Raw genomic sequence first — 20,053 nt, 5'->3', positions numbered from 1 at the left:
TGATAGCATCATTCAGTGGTTTGGGTTGAAAGGGACCATCCTGTGCCCATCCCTCTGCCATGGGCAGGGAAACCTTCCACTAGATCAGGTTGCTCAAAGCCCCATCCAACCTGGCCTTGAGCACTTCCAGGGATGGGACAGCCACAAGTTCTCAAGCCAACCTGTTCCAGTGCCTCACCACCTTCACAGTAAAGAATTTCTTCCTAATATCCAAACTGCTCTGTTTGATGCCATTCCCCATTGTCCTGTTACTGCATACCCTTGTAATCAGCTCCTTTCCAGTTTTCTTGTAGACCCCCTGCAGTTACTAAAAGGCTGCAATAAGATCACCCCAGAGCTTTGCCTTTTCCAGGCTGAACAATCCCAATTCTCTCAGCCTCACTTCTGCTCTTCCACTTGCTCTGGAGATCTCCCCTTTCTAGCAAAAGTCTAATCTGCCTTAGGACATAACAGCTGGGAAGGGCTTCTGCTCTTCAGCACCCATTGCTACCCAGAGCCACCTGCTGTCTCAGCTTCCAGTATCTCCTGACAGCTTCCCACTCACAGTACCACTCTGTGGTGGCAGCAGCTTTTGTGGCACACGCGGGTTTTAGCCCAGCAAAGTGTAGGCTGAACATAAGGTCACATGAAATCCCACTTAAGTGATTTGCAGTCTTCAAAGCTGAGTTTCACAGGCACAGGGAAAGGAGGACACCAGCTACACTTGCCGTGCTGATGAGCACAAACAGAAGTTTTTTCTGTAGGATGGTTAGGTCCTGTTTGCCATACAAAGCACAGGATTTTGATTAAAAGATAAAGTTTTATAATCTCTAATTCCTCTAGTTTTATGTCAGCTTAAATAGTTCATAAATTCTCTCTCATCTCTGGACTTTGGAATGAAATGAGATAGGAAATGCAAACTTCCCCAAATACCACTGCAAAAATCCATTCTTTCACTCAGTGTGACTTCTCCAGTCAAATCCTCTTGCTTCTCCCTCTGACCTTGCTTCAGCACAGCATAGCCTCCATCCCATCTATTTGTCTTCTTTACTCCCTTCTCTCTGCACAACCACTTCATTCTACCAATCCCTTTAAAGCTTCTTTTCTTATTTTCAGCTATGTCATCCAGTCTGGACTAATCTCCAGGCTAATAAACCAACCAACCAAAACAACCAATCCTAAAACACACTAATTTTTATTAAAAACAAAAAACCAAAAAAAAGCACCCACCCACAAACTAAAGGGGGGAAAAACCCAAACTAAACCACCACATAGGATTTATTCTTACAAAGAATTTCTGCCTCTAATGGTGTTTGTAGAAAGTGTGTTTAAGTGTGACTGTGATCTATGTGTGTTTTAAACAAAATTATGGCAGTGTGGACAAAATGATGCAGTATAATATTGAAACTATCAAGAGATGCCCTGCTTTAGTCTCTGCAGGTAGACAGCAGTGTAAGGGTGTAATGTGTTCATAAGATCAGCTATGCTTATGTAGTACCTATAGCTGCATTCTTCTTGTGCTGGCAAAATTATTAAGTTATTGGCAAATAAAATATGTTCCAAATAAAATAAGGCCTGCTAACATAACTGCTTAAATAACTGCCCAGGGTAGGAGCATTTGTCAACCGTAGCAATGACAAGTGACACCGTCCTTGGCCTGCAACTGCCAGTTACTCAGCAGAAGCAAATAATTTAGATTTGATCTAATGACATAGGGTGGTTTTTTTAGTTTTTTTAGTAACTTAATAAATTATTAAGAACCAAGAAAATAACCCAATAAATTAATTTTCATGCCCAAGGGGAAAAAAACAACATCCCAGCAAACGTGGCAAAACTTTTTTACTATTAGTTTATAAATGTGCCCCACACAGCTGTGTGGAGTGCTAGATATTAAATCATAACATGATATTGCAGGTACCCAGTATATGTTGATTGCAGAACAAAACAGTTTTGTGTTTTACAGAATCATTCAAAATCTACATAATGCACAGGACATTAAAATGTGATAGATGCTTTGCTTTTGGAAGGCAAATATGGCAATCATAAATCGTGACAGAAAAGCCCCACTGGAAAACCATATTAGTTTATATGCTCAGCAGACAAGAGAATTGAAAAATTGATGGAAAACAGTGGCTAAAAGGGACAGTACTTTCCCATTTGGCTTTAGGGTATCATCTTAGATTTTTGGTAAACTGTAAGAGGATGCAATATGTCTGGTTTTTGCCAGCTGTAATAAATTACTGAGGAGTAACAGAAGCTTGAAAATTCTATTAGCATCTTTATCCTCCTTGGTTAGTATATACATTTTGAACAAGTTTATTTTCCACACATAAGCAAAGCCAGATGTGCAATGCTGCCAGTTTATGACCTCAACATAAATTACTACACAGTAAATACTTTAAAAATAATTGAAATAAGGTATTTTATATGTAAATGTGAAATGTAAATTATGAGTACATAATGTACTCATATCTATTATGAGGCAGTAATATGAAAAACATGACTATATGTTTTTCAAGCTTAATTCAAGGGCAAACCAGGTGAAGTAAGCTATTAATAGAAGAGGCTATACCATGTGTCTTAATGTTTCCTTCCTGTCTTAAAATATGGATGCTGTAGGCATCTCTGCAAGATGCACAGAGGCAGCAAAGTGCTACTGGAGCTGTAGCTACATGGCCAGTTGAATTTGGCATAAGTCTGAGCTGCTGCCAAAAGAGCAGGTCCCTTTCTTCTACCCTCCCAAGGCCCCTGCTCACTCTGCCCTCTCACTATCAGCAGGGTTCCAATGACCACGTGGCAGAGCTGTGTCTGATCCTGCTGATATCTAAATTGGCAAAAGAATAAAGAAGTTAGTTTCCCAGCTGGAATTCCCATGATTTGTCATAGCTGGGGAAGCACAGAGGGCAGAGAGGAGTGGAATTTCCCCTTTCAGTAGCAGCCCACGTGGGCTCCATTAAAGTGACCTAGGGACCAGCCAGGGAATTTCTCCAGAGTTTAACAAAATTTGATTGGCTTCAGAAGAAAACAAACCTGATCCATGAGCAGCCTCCATTAGGTCTCTGTCAGTGCCACCTCACATCTATGATGGGTATAATGCTTCTGTAGCTTGAGCAAGAACACTTTCAGCCCAAGTACAGCAGTGTTTGTCAGTGGGAGTATTATGGATCCATACTAGGTCCTGTCTTTATTCATTTCCCTACAATGCCTTTCTCCTTCCTCTTCTTGTTGAAATATAAAAGCCACTTAAGTCTTGTAAATTTCTGCCCTTTTTCTCCCTCAGTGGCCAGGCTATAGGGTACTAATCCTTCAGGGAGGTACAGCACTCACTTAGTCTTAACTGGAACTGTATTTTAGAGTATCCTAATGGGTTGAACTTCCTCCTGCTGCTTGAAAACCTTCAAGAAAAGTGGAGTAAGTCTTGTGAATGTGGTTTCTGTGTGGGAGTTGTTTTTTTGTTTTGGTTTGGTTTTTAATCCATTAACTGACATCCAGAGAGCTGGTGCAAAAAAGATCAGCAAACCAGAAAAAAGGCTCAAAACAGAGCAGGTCAGTTGCAGAACAGAAAACATAGCTTATCTTTTTATGTCAAGGAGTGACATGTAATATTCACTTACAGAGTGTAATACCTCATTCTTTTCTGTATTTCCTATGGTGTCACTGTTATTCAGTTGGGATAAAGGGGAGAACAATCTGCATAAGAGGGAAGAGGTGTGCAAACCCTGGATGGTTTGTTTGTTTGTTTGTTTCCAGTCAAATTCAAATGCTTAGCATTGGAAACCTAGAATGGGTTCTTTCAATATGCAGAACTCCCAGTCACCCCAAAGTACTTACACTTTTTACTTTCATGTTAGGCATGATTTCTGTCAAGAATGTATTTATTCCTTTACATGCTACATTTTCTGTTAACTCAGTGAATATTGGCACTTACCAGTACAAGGATGACTGACAGCTTTTTTGTAAAGATTATGTAGAGGACAAATGAAGATGAAAAATACAAGCAATATTTAGCCTTTCTGTGCCTCTGTGTGTACCATGTAAACACACCCCTGCTCTAACTACAGGGTTTGCCTTTAGGCAAAACAGTGGATGATTCAAAAGTGAGCAGAACAGGATGTTTCTGAGACTTTAAGAAATCAACACTTTTGTCAAAATGAATATAAACTATTGTCATTTCCCCTTGTGCATCTCCCAAACACGGGTGAGAACAATTCCTTGTTTCTTCTTCCTCTCAGATCGGTAGCTGTAATTGACTTCTCCCAATAAGCAAACCTCTTTGAACTTCTCTTGTCAGCTTTGAGATAGCTTTACAGATAAAGATCAAAGGCTCAGTGCCTTGACTGGATGGTGTGGTGCCACAGGTTACCTCCTCCAGTTCCGAACTTCCTCTTCTCCCACCAAGAAAGTCATTGCAGGGGGTGGATAAAATCCCAGAATGGATGAGGGGCCCTAAGGCCCTACCTTGGACCAGTAACTACTGAAGTGGTTTATCTGACTGCATCTCAAGGATTCAGCTGTCTCTCTTTCACATATCACAGCCTTAGAAAACACCAACTGTGACCCAGGTGGGTCATGCAACCTGGCACTTCCTTGCAAATGACTCCCACCCTTGCTGTTCCAGGTAGGATATGATATAAGGGTGTGTGCATGTAGAGATCTGAAGCACTGAAGGAGGTCTAATGAGGAATTAGATGCTTTCTGTATTTGGTATTTCTTTTTGCTTTCTACTGAGGAATTAGAAGTGAAGCTGAAGGGGGTAGAGTTGTTTTATAACATTTAATTGCATTGTCTTTGAAGCACAAAAGTGACAAGTAATATGAAATACATCTTAAGAAGACACCCAGTTCACCAAAATTCATGTTCTTCCACAAAGACCATGGCAGGAGCATTGCTTTCATGGAAGCCTGGCATAGGAAAGGTGGTCCTTTTCTGGTTTGTTAATTCAGTTTGAGAAGATATTTTAACATAAGAGCTACATGCTTTTCAAAATCTCAAGTGGTAGTTTTACAAATCCCCTTCTAGGTAAGCAGCTTCTCCCCCCAAAAGGAAGCAGGAGTCTTCCCTTTGTCCAGAAACAATAACTTACTTTCTTAATTTGGTCACCTGCATAGCTCTTTATGAAACTGAAGAATAATAGAAACACAAAACAAAGACCAGCTGGGGAAAAGGTGGTGCGATAATTGTGCTGTGAAAAGTCATAAAGGAGGGGTATGGACATGCTGTTCTTTTAGTTTCATATTCTAATGTGGGTTTTTTTTTAATTAACAGAAGTATCTGTTATAATTTTTAGATTTCTGCTCTTTGAGTTTTGTTTTGTACCTTCTAATAGCTTAGCTTTTATTCTCTGAATTTGTTATAATCTTCCTTGCTTTCTGTTTTGTGATTCTTTCATGTAAAACCTTATAGCTGAGGCAAGTGGGTATTTTTGGAGATTTTTTTGTTTTAAGTCTAAATTTGCACTTACTAAATCCCATGCTAGGTTTCTAATGCCAAGTATTTAAATTTGCCTGGAAAAGAACCCAAACAAACAAAAACCCTGAAAAACATTTTTTTGTTTTAATGTGATCCACCTTTCTTAAGCCAGAAGTGAGTGCTACATCTACCCACAGTCTTGCTTAAAGTGAATGGACAAAGTAATCTTCAGAAAATGTGACTTTCTAGGCACAGTACAGGCTCTCTGCAGGCTGTCCTGTCAGTGAGAAACAGATATACCCAAAAAGGTAGAAGAACATGCAGATTGTCTGTTTACAGTGTGTTTATTTTTTAAATTATTTTTACTATTTTAAAACCAATTCAACTTCATCAGTTGAAGACCTAACTGATGTGAGGAGGAGGAGAAGGAACATACAGGTCCCTTAATGTTGAGCGAATCAATATTGCTTGTAAAGCAATTACAGGTTTATAATACCCGTAAATACAATTTCTCAAAAACGAGTCTAAATGGTGTGAGAATTCCATATTACACAAAGCTGTCTGAAAGGAAGACAGACTTCTGTTTCTCAAGTCTAGGGACTCTGTCCCTCATCTCACATCTGAGCTGAAAACTTGTTACACACATTATTCTTCTTCATTTTTCTCTTTAAAACCTATTTTGCCTTTGAAAAGCATTTGTAGGATAGGGTGCATGCCAGAGAGCCAAAGGCTTCCAGGTGATATTTGAAGGTGGGGATGTGTCACAGGCTGGGTCTACCCATCATCCTCACTTCATCATCACGTACTCCTCATAGGCTGTGCTGTGACCAGATCAAAGAGAGGGTGGGTTTGTTTCATTTTGTTTTATCTTGAGGCAGCTCTGCCAGTCCTACAGTGCAGCAAGCACACAACAAATCCTTCTTTCAGGATGTATGGTATTTATAATGGGAAAACTTTCCACCTTCCTTCAAGTACTTATCGCTGCTACTGACCCCTTTGTCATTTGATCTGATAATTCTGAATTACTGGAGTTTTTGGTACAAAAATAGCAACACAGGGCTAAAAAGAGTTTTGTTTTAGGTTTCTGCCTTTTCTTATTCCTTCCATTAGAATTTCTAATGTACTTGTAAGAAACCTAAAACTCTTTAGAAGCACCTACAGCCAAGACTTCCAAACTTACTATCTGCAGAACTTTGAAAATCTGTTCTGTGCCATGAGATCCTGATCAAAGGGTCCCATCCAGTCTACGCAAGTTACAATTAAAATGGATCTCAAAATATCTATTGCTGAAATGTGTTTTTAAAGATTAGCAGTAACACAGACTGCAACCTGATTTTGCATAAAAAGATCCCAAACAGATTTAATGAAGAGTTAGAGCTTGAAGTTAAAGAAGCAACTCTAAGTTTTACCTCTTGATTATCTTTAATTATATGCAATGCAAAGTAAGACAAGCATTACTCATTATTTTTATTTACAGTACTAGCTGATGGAGGGCCTTGAGTATTTCTAGTATCTGCTCATCCCAAGAGAGCACTAGAGAACAAACATTAGTTGGTGATGAGGTCCTGACTCAGGTGTTGAGAAGGAGGAGGTTGTAGTTCTGTACCTGACCCAAGGTCTGCCTGCACTGGGCCGCGGGAGCCCCCCTGCCTGGGTGCTCTTGGTGCTGCTGCTCTGGTGAGGTCCTCTCTCAACAAACCCCTTTTCTTGAAGTGCAGTCTCAAGTATTTGAGAGCCATACAAGAAGTATTTTACTGCTAGTCAGATATGTAGATTCAGTCAAAACTCGAGGTGTGTAAGTGCCCTTCTGTGTTTCACTTTCCTCATAGCTCTGGAATGGCCTTTGGGCCTGGGATTGAGTGCTTGAAGATTTGGAGAACCCACTTGCCATAGATTTTTCTGTCTGCCTCTCATCTTTTCCTCTGTCTCTCTGAGATCACAAATCAGTCAGACAGCTCTTCCTAAAACTTTTCAGTTGTTGCCTTTTATATGGCCTGGCAGTTAAAGAAATTTCAGCCTCCAGCTGACGGAACAGACTGGTTTTTGCAGCTCATTCAACTCTATTGGTGGAAGGGGATTCCTCTTAAACAGGAGATCAGCTGTGCTTGATGGCTTCCTTCACTTCCCACTTAGTGCACTGGTTATCTGCTTACTCTCACAGGCTTCGGACAAGTTAAATTCTCCAGGGACAAAAAACAAGTATTTTAACAACTCCTACAAAGAGCTATGTAACTTTAAAAGCTGAAGAAATTCACACTAATGCATATTAGTGTACTCTCTAATTTATCAAAGTTGTAATTAGAAACCTAAATGCCTCCATAAAAAGAGTAAGGAATAAGAGACACAGATTTTTAAGAAATTTGACTATGCAAAAAATGGGAATGTTTTCATTTCAGTCCATCTACTTGGAAAAAATATCATAAGAGCATCAGTGCACATGATTTCCTAATTTAAATGCACCTTTTCTAAATATAAATATGTAATAAAATAATCTTTTAAACTGTAGCCTTATTCAAGATTCATGGAAGATCCATGATGCTCTATCTAATCAATTCACCTAAATATGATCAAATGAAAAGCAAACTAATTCAAGTACTTGTACTTAGCAATTTTGTACTTATTTGTATGCATGTGTGAAGATTTTTTAGCAAATAAATTACAATATAGAATTAAACCAGTAACATGAAAAAAGCCCACCTTTAAAAAAAATAATAATTTTGCTAATGTAAAGATATTAGTACCAGTGATAAGCAATATTCAGATAGAAATCTACAATTAGGTTTTTGTTGGTGAGTTCTATCTCTGACAAGCAACAAAGGAAATATAACTGATGCTGACATCCATCCCTAATTGAAGTCTGGCAAGCCTTTTAGAAGAAACACAAACACTTAAAACCATTCTCCCCAAACTAGAACTAAACCATTTAGATCTCCTCTCATTCTTTTCATTCCTCATTACTTTTCATTTATAGACACTGCCAGGTGCCAGCTGGGGCACAGCATAGAAACTGCAAACTGCAGATGATGGCTATTTCTGATGTTTCAAGCAGAACCAGAAGCTGAATCTGTTAAGAAAAAAACCCCAACAAATACAACAGAAAAAGCAGAAGTTCTTCTGAGCTTTTCACCTCAGATTTAATGTATCTGGTTAGTTTAGATAATAATCCAAGCTGCTCTTAGAGGTATAGTATATTGTTGTTGGAAATTCTGGAGCATTTTGCTGTACACCTGTTTCTCACAACTGGAAGTAATTCATTTCTTTAAATTAGCAGGTAACACTATATAATTTTGCTGTAAATTATCAGTTTGAGATTTCACCAGGAGTTAAAGATGTGCTTGTGAATTATTTGTCCATTATTCTCACTATACTTAAGTGTCCCATGTCCCATGGCCAGAAGTCAGAGGGCATCACCATTATAGCCTTGCAGAGTTTTTAAGTCAGTTCTAGATAAAATGTCTACATTTAAATATTCTAAACTATTAATTTAGGCAAGGATTTATTTTTTCCTGATGCACTTACTCTTAAATTGATTGTTTATACTCTATTTAATTGTGTTTAGAAGGATAACAAATAATGCTAAAGAGCTCTTTAAAAGGAAGGAAGACTTCATGCACAAATGATTTAACAATTAAACTACTTATTGAAGATATATTGAGCGTATTTTTCTTAATTTATATTAATGTTCAACCACTTGGTAAATTAATGCCAGCTTTGTTTAATATCTTACAGGAAGCTTCAAAAGATGGTGCATGACATCAAGAAAAATGAAAGTGGGATAATAAACAAGTTCAAAAAGTAAGTTTGCAATGCCAGTCCCTAGTTTAATCAGTGTGGGGAAGTTTGGATTACGAGCAGAGTTGTGTATAGTACTTTAGTGCTGGGACCATGTCGTTCCAGAGGGATGCACTTCAGTGCATGGCAAGAGCTTTGGTTCAGACTGCGACCTGCAGAATTGTCATCAGTATTAAGACTATCATAAAGGAGTTGCAGAACTGGAGTCCAATGATAGGTTGTGTTTGTAGCCTTGGAAAAAAAAACAGAATCTGAGCGAAGAGCTTTTTTTTTGTAATGTTTGGTGGGAATGGTCCTAGCTAGTTGTTTGCATGTGTGCCTTTCTCCTTAGGCAACTGCTTAGGCTTCCTGCTGCAATTAAGTTGAATTTGAGTTCCACCTTGAACCAACTGGTCAGACATCATACTTAAAATTCCCATAAAAATGCAAAGTCCTCCTGTGTTTCAGTCTCATAAAACAAAATCCGGCATTACCTAGCACCCTTATTCTAGTAAGATACACGGAACAGCATGCAGATTGTGTCACGGGCATAAAAGTATTATAAAATATTCATATGTATTTATACATAGAAAGAAATTCCAGTAATTTTGCATCCTTGTCAAATGAATACACTATTCACTGTTTCCAGACAAACATCTATTTAAAGCAATTAGCTATTTAGCACACTTTTCTTAATGCAACAGCTCATTTGCATTGAAATTCCATTTGGATGTGATTTTCTCATTCAGATGTGTTTCTTTACATGGGTCTTTGGCAACAAAAGTATTAAGTACTTTTAGAAGTTAATTACAACACCTATCTGCAGTGTTTCCTGGACAACCATGTTAAATTCTAGAAATACAGCTCTTCTACATAAAGCATTGTTTGTGAAAGCATTGTTTTAAATTGTTCTTAAAGAGGGACCATGATGGCTGAGTTCAAGGGAAGCAGCTAATTCTCAGTGTAGCTGAAGTGATCAGTCAGGTGCTGGCTGCAGCAGTAGGGCCCTGCCAGGTGTGGCTGTGCCGGAGCTCTGGAGAGCCAGGCTGGCTCAGCTCCTGGCCCTGCTGCCAGCCCGGGCAGGGCTGCTGTTTGTGGGCAGCTGCTGCAGCTGCCAGAGCAGGGGATTCACTCCCAGGAGCAGCAGGACTGCCCAGCTCTCCTGTTCCCCAGGCAAGAGGGGTAATCTTGGCCTCCAAGCCCCCCTTTGTGCTCTCATTTCCACAGCTGTGTTTTCTGCCCACACACCTTGAGCATGCTGTGATGGTAAAACACCTGATCTATCAGATTTTTGAGATTTTTTTTTTCGTTTACTCTTCCTCTTTCACTCTAAGATTGCTGCAGTACACAGTTAATCACAGTCACTTGCTATACTTATTTCCATGCAAGCACAAAAGAGAGTTTCCCATAAAATGTCCCTCTTTCAATTACTTGGGGTTTTAAGTTAATTTGTCTTTGTTTTTAACATGGTGACCACTGTGTTCACCATCCATCTACAAAAAACTTATTTTCACCTGGGACCTGCTGACAGGGAAGAGCTACCAAGGCTTTGGTGGGGTTTTGGAGGGGAAGGGGTTAAAGAGGGTTTCTTATAGTTGTTGCTTTTTAATAAAGGGTGACTTCCTACTTCACAATAGTTGTTTAACTGTAAATTAATAATGTTCCAGTGGACTCAGTTCAAAAGCCTCAGAGAGGAAAGATGACAGAAACAACAGAAGCATCTAAGGTTTATCATTTGAGGCTACAAAGTGTCTCCTATAGTAGCCTGAACATGAATTCTGCTGGTAATCGGTTGCTCTGAATTGCGTGTCTTACCTAAAGAGGGGAAGAACAGAAAAGGGAGAAGTAACATGAACCAAATGTAGCAGAAGCTCAGAAGGTCATCATTAAGTGTCAAAGATTGCTCCTATAGCACTATAATTCTTTGATTCACTCAAGATAAAAATAAATAAATAAATAGATACATATATAAAAAAGAGCAGATTCATAAAAACTCAAAGTATGACTGCAGCACAAAGCTCACATGTCAGATCTCATAGGTATAAGAACACAAGGTATAAAAGCATAATAATCTTTCTGATGTTACTGTGATTCATCTGAGTCATCATAATTGCTTTTGCAGTTATGAAGATCAGAAATTTAGTTTTTAAGAATTGAAGAATTTCTAATATTTGCACATGACTTCAGAGTTCAAGTCTTGAACCCAGCACATAATGAGACTTGCAATAAAAGCATGAGTTGACAGCACTGATAAGGATATGTACAAGAGGTGCTAAGCTTTACAGAATTAGATCTGCTTGTGTTCCTTACTATGCAATCTTTGGGGGCTTTTTGTTAATAAAAACAAACAAAACATGGTTATCCAGATGATTACTACTTCCATTTCAGTTAAAGGATTATTTTATTTCTTTCTCTAAAACATGGTTATCCCAATGATCACTACTTCCATTTCAGTTAAAGGATTATTTTATTAAATGTCAAGGTTCTAAACATGACTGAAGCAGGAAAACTTTAAAATGGGCTTTGTGTAGCATAGATTGATCCATATGCTGGGAAAGAAAATCAAAATCAAGCCTATTATAAGTAGAAATAATTTTAGAGAATTCAAATAGTGTACTTGCATATCTGAAGCCTAAAGTTGTCACCCAGATGTATGCTGTAAGCCTCTGCTACATATTGAAAGAATTATCAAATACTCGTGAAATGCAGGGACTAACTAATGACTTATTAGCAGTATTTGTTAAACACTTCTAAAATCTGGATTGGCTCCTGATTATGCAGAAATGTAAAAGGTCATGTGTCTCAAAACCTTTGCTATCCAGTCTAGTTCATCTGTGGGGTCCAGGTGGGGAGGAATTCATCTACTATCCATGTGTGTCTTAAAGGTCTGTGGAAAGCAGGCTGAGCAGTCCTGGTCGCAGGAAAGAAATAGGAAGGTTGTTTTTTCATTGTTTAAAATTTCTTGTTTGCTCCCCATTCCAACTCAATGTTTTCTGGCAGTAGAAATATTGGCCACTGCAGGGTAGCTGTCACCTGCTTGCCCTTAATCACATGCAAAGCTGTTTACAGCCCTGAATCCCAGCTGCTGTGCAGATCACAGTGTCAAGGAGGATTATGTACTCAGGTGTAGAAGCAATGAGTGCAGCCAGCATTGGATAAACAGTGAGAGCTGGGGGCATTTTTTTCATACTCACATCCTTGGTAATACAGAACAGGGAAGCAGAGCAATCATAGGTTTCAGGATGTAGGATGGTGGCCTGTGCTTGAAACATGCTGTAAAGACAGAGCACTCATCTGTACATCATAAGCTTTAAGCCTCTAGGCTTTGTTCAGTGGAATCCTGGCTCCACTCAAGTTGGGTGTTAAAAGTCACACTGCGTGCACAGCAAAGTCAGGACTTCACCTAAAGTTTTGTATGTGCTGACCTACTGTGTTGAATAAGAAACAAGAAGTTCAGTTTATTCTCCGTGTTGTAATATCCCATCCTTCACAAAGCCATCAGAAACCATGCATTTGTACTCATGGTTCTGACTGCACACTGTCCAAATGTGTCCATTTCTTAAACATTTGCCATGTGACCTGGAAAATGGAACAAAGATACTTTACCCAGTTTTATAGTTGGGTAAGTCTTTGCTTCAGATTTGTGTGGTCCATTTTTCTATACCATTTTTAATTTAGGCAGTAACTTCAGGCAGAAAAGTAGTTGTGTCACTAAGTGTCTGTTCAACCTGCATAGCTGCAACTAAAAGACATTCATGATCAAACCCTTGGCAGAGAGAAAAGCAGTATTTTATGAACCAAGCAGTGAGAGAAAGTACCAAAATCAAGCTGTACCATGCTTAGAAAAAGAAAACAGGAAATAGTGTAATACCTAATTTTAATTGTTATACTTAAGAAACTTGAAAATTACTGTGTAACTGAATAGAATGTTTTGAGTGTCAGGATATTTATTACTCTAACTGCCATAGCACATTTGTGCTAGAACGTATGTGAAAGAGTCGTAATTACAATTTCAGAAAAAAATCTCTTTAATTTTGTCTTGTACATTTGCTGCATAATTCCAAATGTATGACAAACTCTTCCACTAGGAATACACAGTTCAGGAAATGTTTATCTGTTCTCATCGCACCTTTTGGACCTCTGAAAATGTTTCTGGCAAAGTTCAATTAATTAATTGTGCAATCACAAGTGTGATGTTCTAGTGCATGTAAAGCTAATACATACTATAATCTTTAGAAATACTCAGGGCAGAAAAGATACCAGTATAATTTTTGTAAAAACTATTATGTTAAAATGGTTCCTAACAAGGGAGTGGACTTTGTACAGACTTAACAATACAAAAAAGCAAGGGACTTTTGAAAACAAGGAGTTTTCAGTCATATTTTAAATGCTGAGGGACTGAGCAGAAACACCAGTAGGGAAATACACCTGTGGGAAAATTTAAGTGCTACGTGTAAAAGTCTACTAATATGTGTGTTTGGTTATTTTTCTGGGTGTAGTCTGTAAAAAAAACAAGTATTGCTAGAGCAAAACACCAGACCTCTGCTGCTGTTCATTTTAAAATTCTTCACTTAATGCAGGAAAACAAAAATGTGCTACAAATTCTAAGTAATTAATATTTGCAACTCCTGCAGGACCAGATATGTCAGAAAAGTTAAGTACATGCCTAAATGTTTTGTTGGATCAGGCTCAGCAAATTATAGGGGGAAATCTTGGAATGCATTGTTTTAAAATGGAATAATTTATTCTCTTAAAAGTTATTATCTTAAAAGTTTATATTCTTAAAAGTTGAATTCCTATACCCTGCATTCTGTTCTTATGTGAGAAGCATCTGTAACATATGAAGTGTCTCAAGTGCTACCTGGTTATTTGTTGAAGCTCCAATATATGTACTAGGATTAAATACATTTAAATGTTCATGGTCAGTTGGATGGCATTTAATTCTTGCAGTCCCTTCTCATTAACTTCAGGGAGCAGGACAGAGTCAATTGCCATTCTGCAAGGATGTGTGTGGACAGTCAGATCAGAGTCTGCAGTAGCTGGGTAACCACGCCTTGGCGTAGGGTTGTGTCTTTTGAACTTGTGTTGTGGTTTGCACATAGGGTAGAGCTCTGGCTCCTGTAAAGTGAAGCTCCAGCTGACTTCAAAAGAGTTTGGATTCCAGTTCTGGCACTCAGAAAATCATACCAGTACCATGAAAACTTCTTTTTAAGTGGATTTGAATTTTAGAATAAATAGCATATTTGAAAAGATTCTAGCAAATATAGATGTGGCCGTGAACTGTTTCAGCTCTGTGACAGAAACATTATTTCTTTTCTTCTATTGATATTCAGGTTCCAAAATGAACAAGTGGCCTTAATTTACAAAACTGGGAAAGATACTTGGGATCGGTATGCTATTCCATAGCTGCACATGGCATGATAGGCTGCTTAGACACAGACCTCTGTTCTTCCCTCGTGTGCTTTCGTTATAACGTATTTACACTTTCTGCCAGGGCCACTGCCAGGATTTACAGGGCCTGGGACCAAGTGTGGAAGATTTCTGTTTATCAGCTTAGAAATGTGTGATATTGCTTAGCCATGTACTTTATACCATGACCCAGACAGCCTCTTACTGTTGCCTCAGTTCCACTGTTTTCAAAGTCTTCACCATTTCTGAACAACTTATTGCAGATGTGTTGTAAAATACATCAAGAAATCTTGGTCTCCTCTTCCTAAGATGTGAGATGAGCCCTGGCAGTGGCCCTGGGATTTTCTTTCTAACATGGCTGTGCTAACCTGGACAGAAGACCAGAGCAGAGCTGTTGAGAATGCTTTTTAATTTACTGTTTGAACAGGAAGTTACATTATGCCTCAGGAAGTTAAAACCTCTGAGGAGACAGGTATCCATCACTGGTGTTGTTAGCCATGAACAAAGCAGGCTAACACTGCAAAAATAATCTTTCTGGTTTGGTTTGGGGGGTTGCTCTTTTTTGAGTTTTAGCAATACCCACACCATTTATTCATTGATTGATTCGTGCATGGAGTGTTTTTGGTGACTGTCTGAGCAACAGAATTCCATTAATTCAACCCAGATGTAGCCAAAGCATTTCTCAAAACAGACAGGAAAATTTGTAAGTTGATGTGGTAGTGCCAGCCTGCCACCACCCTGAGTAAAAGTGGTACCTGAACGACGATACCTAGGCAGCAAGCCTAAACAGGACCTAAATATTGAGTGTCAGATTTGTGTGGTAAAACAACATTTGTAAATGCTATTGCTCAGAGATCCCCAAAAAACCATTTTCAATTCTTTGGGGATGTGGTTTTTTTTTAATTATTTGCTTATTTTTGCAAATGAATTTGTTAGGACCTGACTGAAGAATGAGTGACGGCATCAGTTTAGTAGACAAAGCTTCAGGTCCACAGTGAGATCTCATCAGTGCTACAAGGAAGCTGTCAGACCATGTTCAAAAATCACTTTAAAGAATAATTTTAATGTCATTAATTATCTTAATGTTTTATCTGGCTACTAAAAACAAAGGGTTGTTGTTTTTTCCTTCTGCAGAGGCATCAGTCTGGCCTGTGATGCCACACATAAACTATTCATCTTGACTTTAAACCCAAATTCTTCTTTTTCATTACAGGGAAATGAAATAACTGACTGTAATTCAATGTATTCTTTGGACAGCTACAAGTTAGTAAGGAGGAGTATATATGAATACACACACACATATATATGTGTGTGTGTGTTTACACATATGTGTACTTCTGCTTGTTAGAGATATATATATATATATATATATATGTGCACATACTTATGAACCTACCTGTATAGGCAAAAAGATCCTTTCAGTATTTCTACAAATCAGTCATCTTTTGATTCACTTGGTGTGTGATGACATTGTAACAGTTATTACAAAAAAAGGGACATAACATCATAAAATAATAAAAAGTAGAATCTTTTTAACTGAGAGACCTGGTATACATTTAAATATTAACCATCAAATTAAGTGCATGCAAAATTATTTAGTTCTAAAAATACAAATGGAGAGTGCTACACCACTTTCTTATGCCATAGTCTTAATAAAGCCTCTGTGAACCTGAACAGATTTTCATCCTCTGATAGATCATCATTTATTTCTGCCCCCTATCTTATCTCTTTCTGGAAATGAAGAAGACATGGGGTGAGCAAAGAAGCTGTCCTTTCAACATATGTTCTTAGTGAAAAAAATACATTAAATTCTCAGATTCTATTTTACTATTTTATCAGTTTGTAGCTTTGGAAAGCATTCTTCTACAGCTATTTGCTAAGCATCTGTGATGGTAATCTGTATTTCTTTAGCTGCGGGTATCTTTAGTTAACAGCTTTTTTATGTGTCTGGCTAATACTCCTTTCTAGTGAATGTTACTGATCAGATCATAAATGTAATAATTATAATTTACAGCCTAAAAAAAAAGCCTCCGCCAAGTCTGCCACAAAGGGATTATGCTTCAGGTAAGACTGCATTAATGTAAATTTAAACTCCATGTCTGTGTTAATTTGCTAGCTATATGCCTAACAGTATTTCAGCTATACAATGCCTCATAATTTGTTTTTAATGAGAGAACAAGATACCATTATCAACAACTCTGAAGGTAGTTCACACCTCTGAAATGAAAGGCAAGAAAGAAATGATTAATTGTGCCAGCATAAAGAGTAGCAAGTAACCACTCTTTCGAAATCAGTCTTAATCAGAGTTCTGTATCGAGGCTGCTGTAAAAATGGAGGAGAATTTGCATGCAGCCCCTCCTTACAGAAACTGTGAAAGTAAATACAGAAGAAATTGAACAGATGCAACATTACAGATTTAAAATCTTATTTTATGATGCAATCATTACATTAATAGCATTGTCTTAAAGGTAGAATCACCATGAATTATCTTTAAGGTAGACCTTTACTTGGTTATCATACAGCACTGCCCACAAACTAGTTCATGGCTATTTTTACAAGTTAACAGCCGTCTTGTTAAGATAAGAATAGAAGAAAGCAGGCCAGAGTTTGGAACTTTTCAGGTAACTGTTCCCTGTTTAATATAAACACTTAACCAACTCTAAACCAGGGCCCAGAGGTCAGCAAGAGTTCCATTATCTAGAAATTGTCACCCCTACTTAAAAATGAGATGCATTAGCAGGACACTGGGGGTTAAGTGTGTGCTCTGCTGGTCAGACACAGTTTGTCATTTTCTAATGCTTTTCCAACAGTTCTGAAATAATTTGTCAAAATAAGCAAAAAGGCATTTAATTTACTATTCTGTCCAAATAGATGTGTTACTCAGAACTGTTTGGAAATTTTGCTCACTCTTTTTTAACTGAATATGGTAACTATAGATTGAAAAACCAGTCTAAGACAAACGTTTATATTCACTATTACATCTCCTTAAATAATTCTAATGTTTGGTTTAGAGCACGCAGACAATGAAGAGGAACAATGGTCAGATGATTTTGTAAGTACATATTTTGGGCTAGTAGGAGGTTACTGTGGCAACAAGTTAGCTCAAGAAATAATAATAAAAGTTTCTTTTAAAATCATCTACTTGTGGTTGAACTAAAAACTATTGAAATGTTATTTACCTCAGTTTAATTCACAAGTAGCCACTGATTTTTAGCTGCCTCAATTTTTTTACATTCAACTTAGAAGTACTTTCAGAAACACAGTCACAAACACTACAGCCATGAACGCTAAGGTTTTTGGATAAGTAAGCATGTGGCATCAATTTGAGGGTCTTCCAAAACTGAACAATAATTTCAGAAATCAGAAGAAGGTTTTATTTGGGGCAGGAAGGGTGGGAGGGGTGAGGAGAAGAAAGCCACTTCTTACTAAAAATGAAAACTTCTGCTAAGATTTTAGAAAACATTAGAATGAAGCAATTCACGGCTGTCAGCCTGTGCAGTAATGGTGCAGCTGTCAGCCTGAAGTGACCAGTCTCCTTCTGGAGTCAGGTCTTGACTTTAACTGGAAAGGGAGAGGAAGTGACAACACACACCAAGACCCATCTGGCTGGATCTAGAAAAGAACTGTCCTGGGAAAGGAAACAAGCTATTGGTCCATAATTTGAAGACTGAGCTCTTGAGGTGAAAGGACTCCTTGGAGATAGCAAAAAGACAGGGAGCTCCTGTGAGGAGCAGAAGGAGAGGAGGCAGGAGTGCCTCTTTGCAAGAGGAGGCACAAAAAGGGAATATGATGTGTCTGTTCAAGGGCACATTGTTGTAATTTTGTGTTATAGAGTGCTATGAGATGAGAAATGAGGAGTTCTGCCTTTCTAGGACAGTGATTATGAAAATCCAGATGACCACTCTGATTCTGAGATGTATGTGGTCCCCAGTGAAGAGAATCCTGATGACAGCTATGAGCCACCTCCAAGTGAGAAGGAGAAAAAGAAGATTCCCTCTGCATTCCCTATTTCTAGGGGTGAATATGCAGGTAGTTATGGAATAGTTAACTATGTCACTTTGATAATTGCTTTTTGATCAGTACCAGAAGAGAAGAGGCCCCAAATGCACTAATCTGTCCTTTCCTCAAGAGTTTGTTTTTAATTCTCATACTCAGATCTTAAGCATTCAGGGGTATGATTTTTTTTTTTTTAATTACAACATGAAACAGGTTAGTATTGCCAATAGTGATATTTATCATTTTAATATAATGTGTCTTAGAGACTATGATAGACATCTACTAATGACAAAATTCAAGCAGAGGTCTGGGAGATACTGTTAACTTCAGGCTCCAAATTAATCCCCATATATTGATGCAGCAATTACTCTTAAAGATAAGGCACATAAGACTAGACAGGTCCCTTCTTAAATTTCTCTGTTTCTCCAATCATTATTCCCAAAGCAGTAAAACAGTAGTCCAAATATTCACTCTTTCAAAATTGGTACTAAGGATGATAAATATCCTGAAAAACAGGACAGGATCAAGATTTTATTTTCATTAGTCCAGTATAAAGGGATTTTTTTCCTTTCTGATTTGATTCTTTTCAACCATGGATAGGTTGCATTGAAGTGAATGAAAGTTAGCTTCAGTTAGGTGAAGATGTGAGACATGGAGAAAAGAAACATTGACATGATGCCCGCTTTCATTTTTGTATGACACCAGACTGTTACTAGTTGTAGAATATTCATCAAAGTGGTAAAATACCACATAATTACTCACAGAAGTTGATCAGCCCTTCACCTGTGTGTTCTTTGAAAAGGGAAGGACTTGACACCCCAGAGATAATTCATGTTCCAGTTCCACCCAGTGTCGTTTTTCTCATGTCTCATGTGCACTACAGCACCCAGCCACCACCTTTTCCCCAGGGAGTTGAACAGTTGTTCATACAGCAGCCAGTGCCTGGGCACCCGCTGTGCCTGATGGAGAGGGCCAGGCTGCTGCCCTGAGCAAGGAAACAGGACCTGTTTACACACAAATCTCAACATCAGGTCCAGCTGTGCCCAGGTCTGCCATTTGACCTGTGCTGCAGCCACAGCAAAGACTTTTGCCCAAGCAGTAGGAGAGAGTGCAGAGGCTAATGTGTAATTTTTACTAAAATTGTTGTTTTCTACCAATTAAAAGACAATCGCACCGGTCACCAGAAGCTTCCTCCCATCAACAAACCCCTCCCAAGTACACCCAGTCCAGCCATGTCCAGACCAAAGAAACCATGTGTGCCATCCATGCCATTGCCATCTCCTGCTGCAAAACCAAAAGTGCCACCCAAGCCTAAGGAGTGCAGTGATGATGAGGTAAAGTTTACAGATATATTTGTTATAACTATGTAAATGACATAGCAATGCCATGGGCTGGGCTCTTTCTTGGCCTTTGTAGTACAAATGATTTTGTACATCACTAACAGTGACCTGCAAGTGCCACACTGACTCCTAGAGGATATCTGCCTGCT

The 20,053-nt window shown here is 38.4% G+C and overlaps 1 protein-coding gene across 6 annotated transcripts in view; it reads left to right on the top strand.

Annotated features, from left to right (window-relative positions):
• The window catches only part of BLNK (B cell linker), an 88,609-nt gene that overhangs the window by 49,566 nt on the left and 18,990 nt on the right, over positions 1 to 20,053 (top strand). For 4 of the 6 annotated variants that reach the window (XM_059851699.1, XM_059851701.1, XM_059851703.1 and 1 more), the window contains 6 exons: positions 9,118 to 9,183; positions 14,493 to 14,549; positions 16,583 to 16,632; positions 17,580 to 17,620; positions 18,441 to 18,597; positions 19,729 to 19,898. In XM_059851699.1, the coding sequence (XP_059707682.1) occupies positions 9,118 to 9,183; positions 14,493 to 14,549; positions 16,583 to 16,632; positions 17,580 to 17,620; positions 18,441 to 18,597; positions 19,729 to 19,898 (541 nt within the window). The remainder of the gene's footprint in view (positions 1 to 9,117; positions 9,184 to 14,492; positions 14,550 to 16,582; positions 16,633 to 17,579; positions 17,621 to 18,440; positions 18,598 to 19,728; positions 19,899 to 20,053) is intronic. The other 2 variants (XM_059851700.1, XM_059851702.1) reach the window with 1 other exon arrangement.

This window comes from Haemorhous mexicanus, chromosome 7 (assembly GCF_027477595.1).
Source record: "Haemorhous mexicanus isolate bHaeMex1 chromosome 7, bHaeMex1.pri, whole genome shotgun sequence".
NCBI classification, from domain to species: Eukaryota; Metazoa; Chordata; class Aves; order Passeriformes; family Fringillidae; genus Haemorhous; species Haemorhous mexicanus.
Note: the sequence above shows the minus strand (reverse complement) of the source record. Positions and strands in the feature narration are given on the sequence as shown.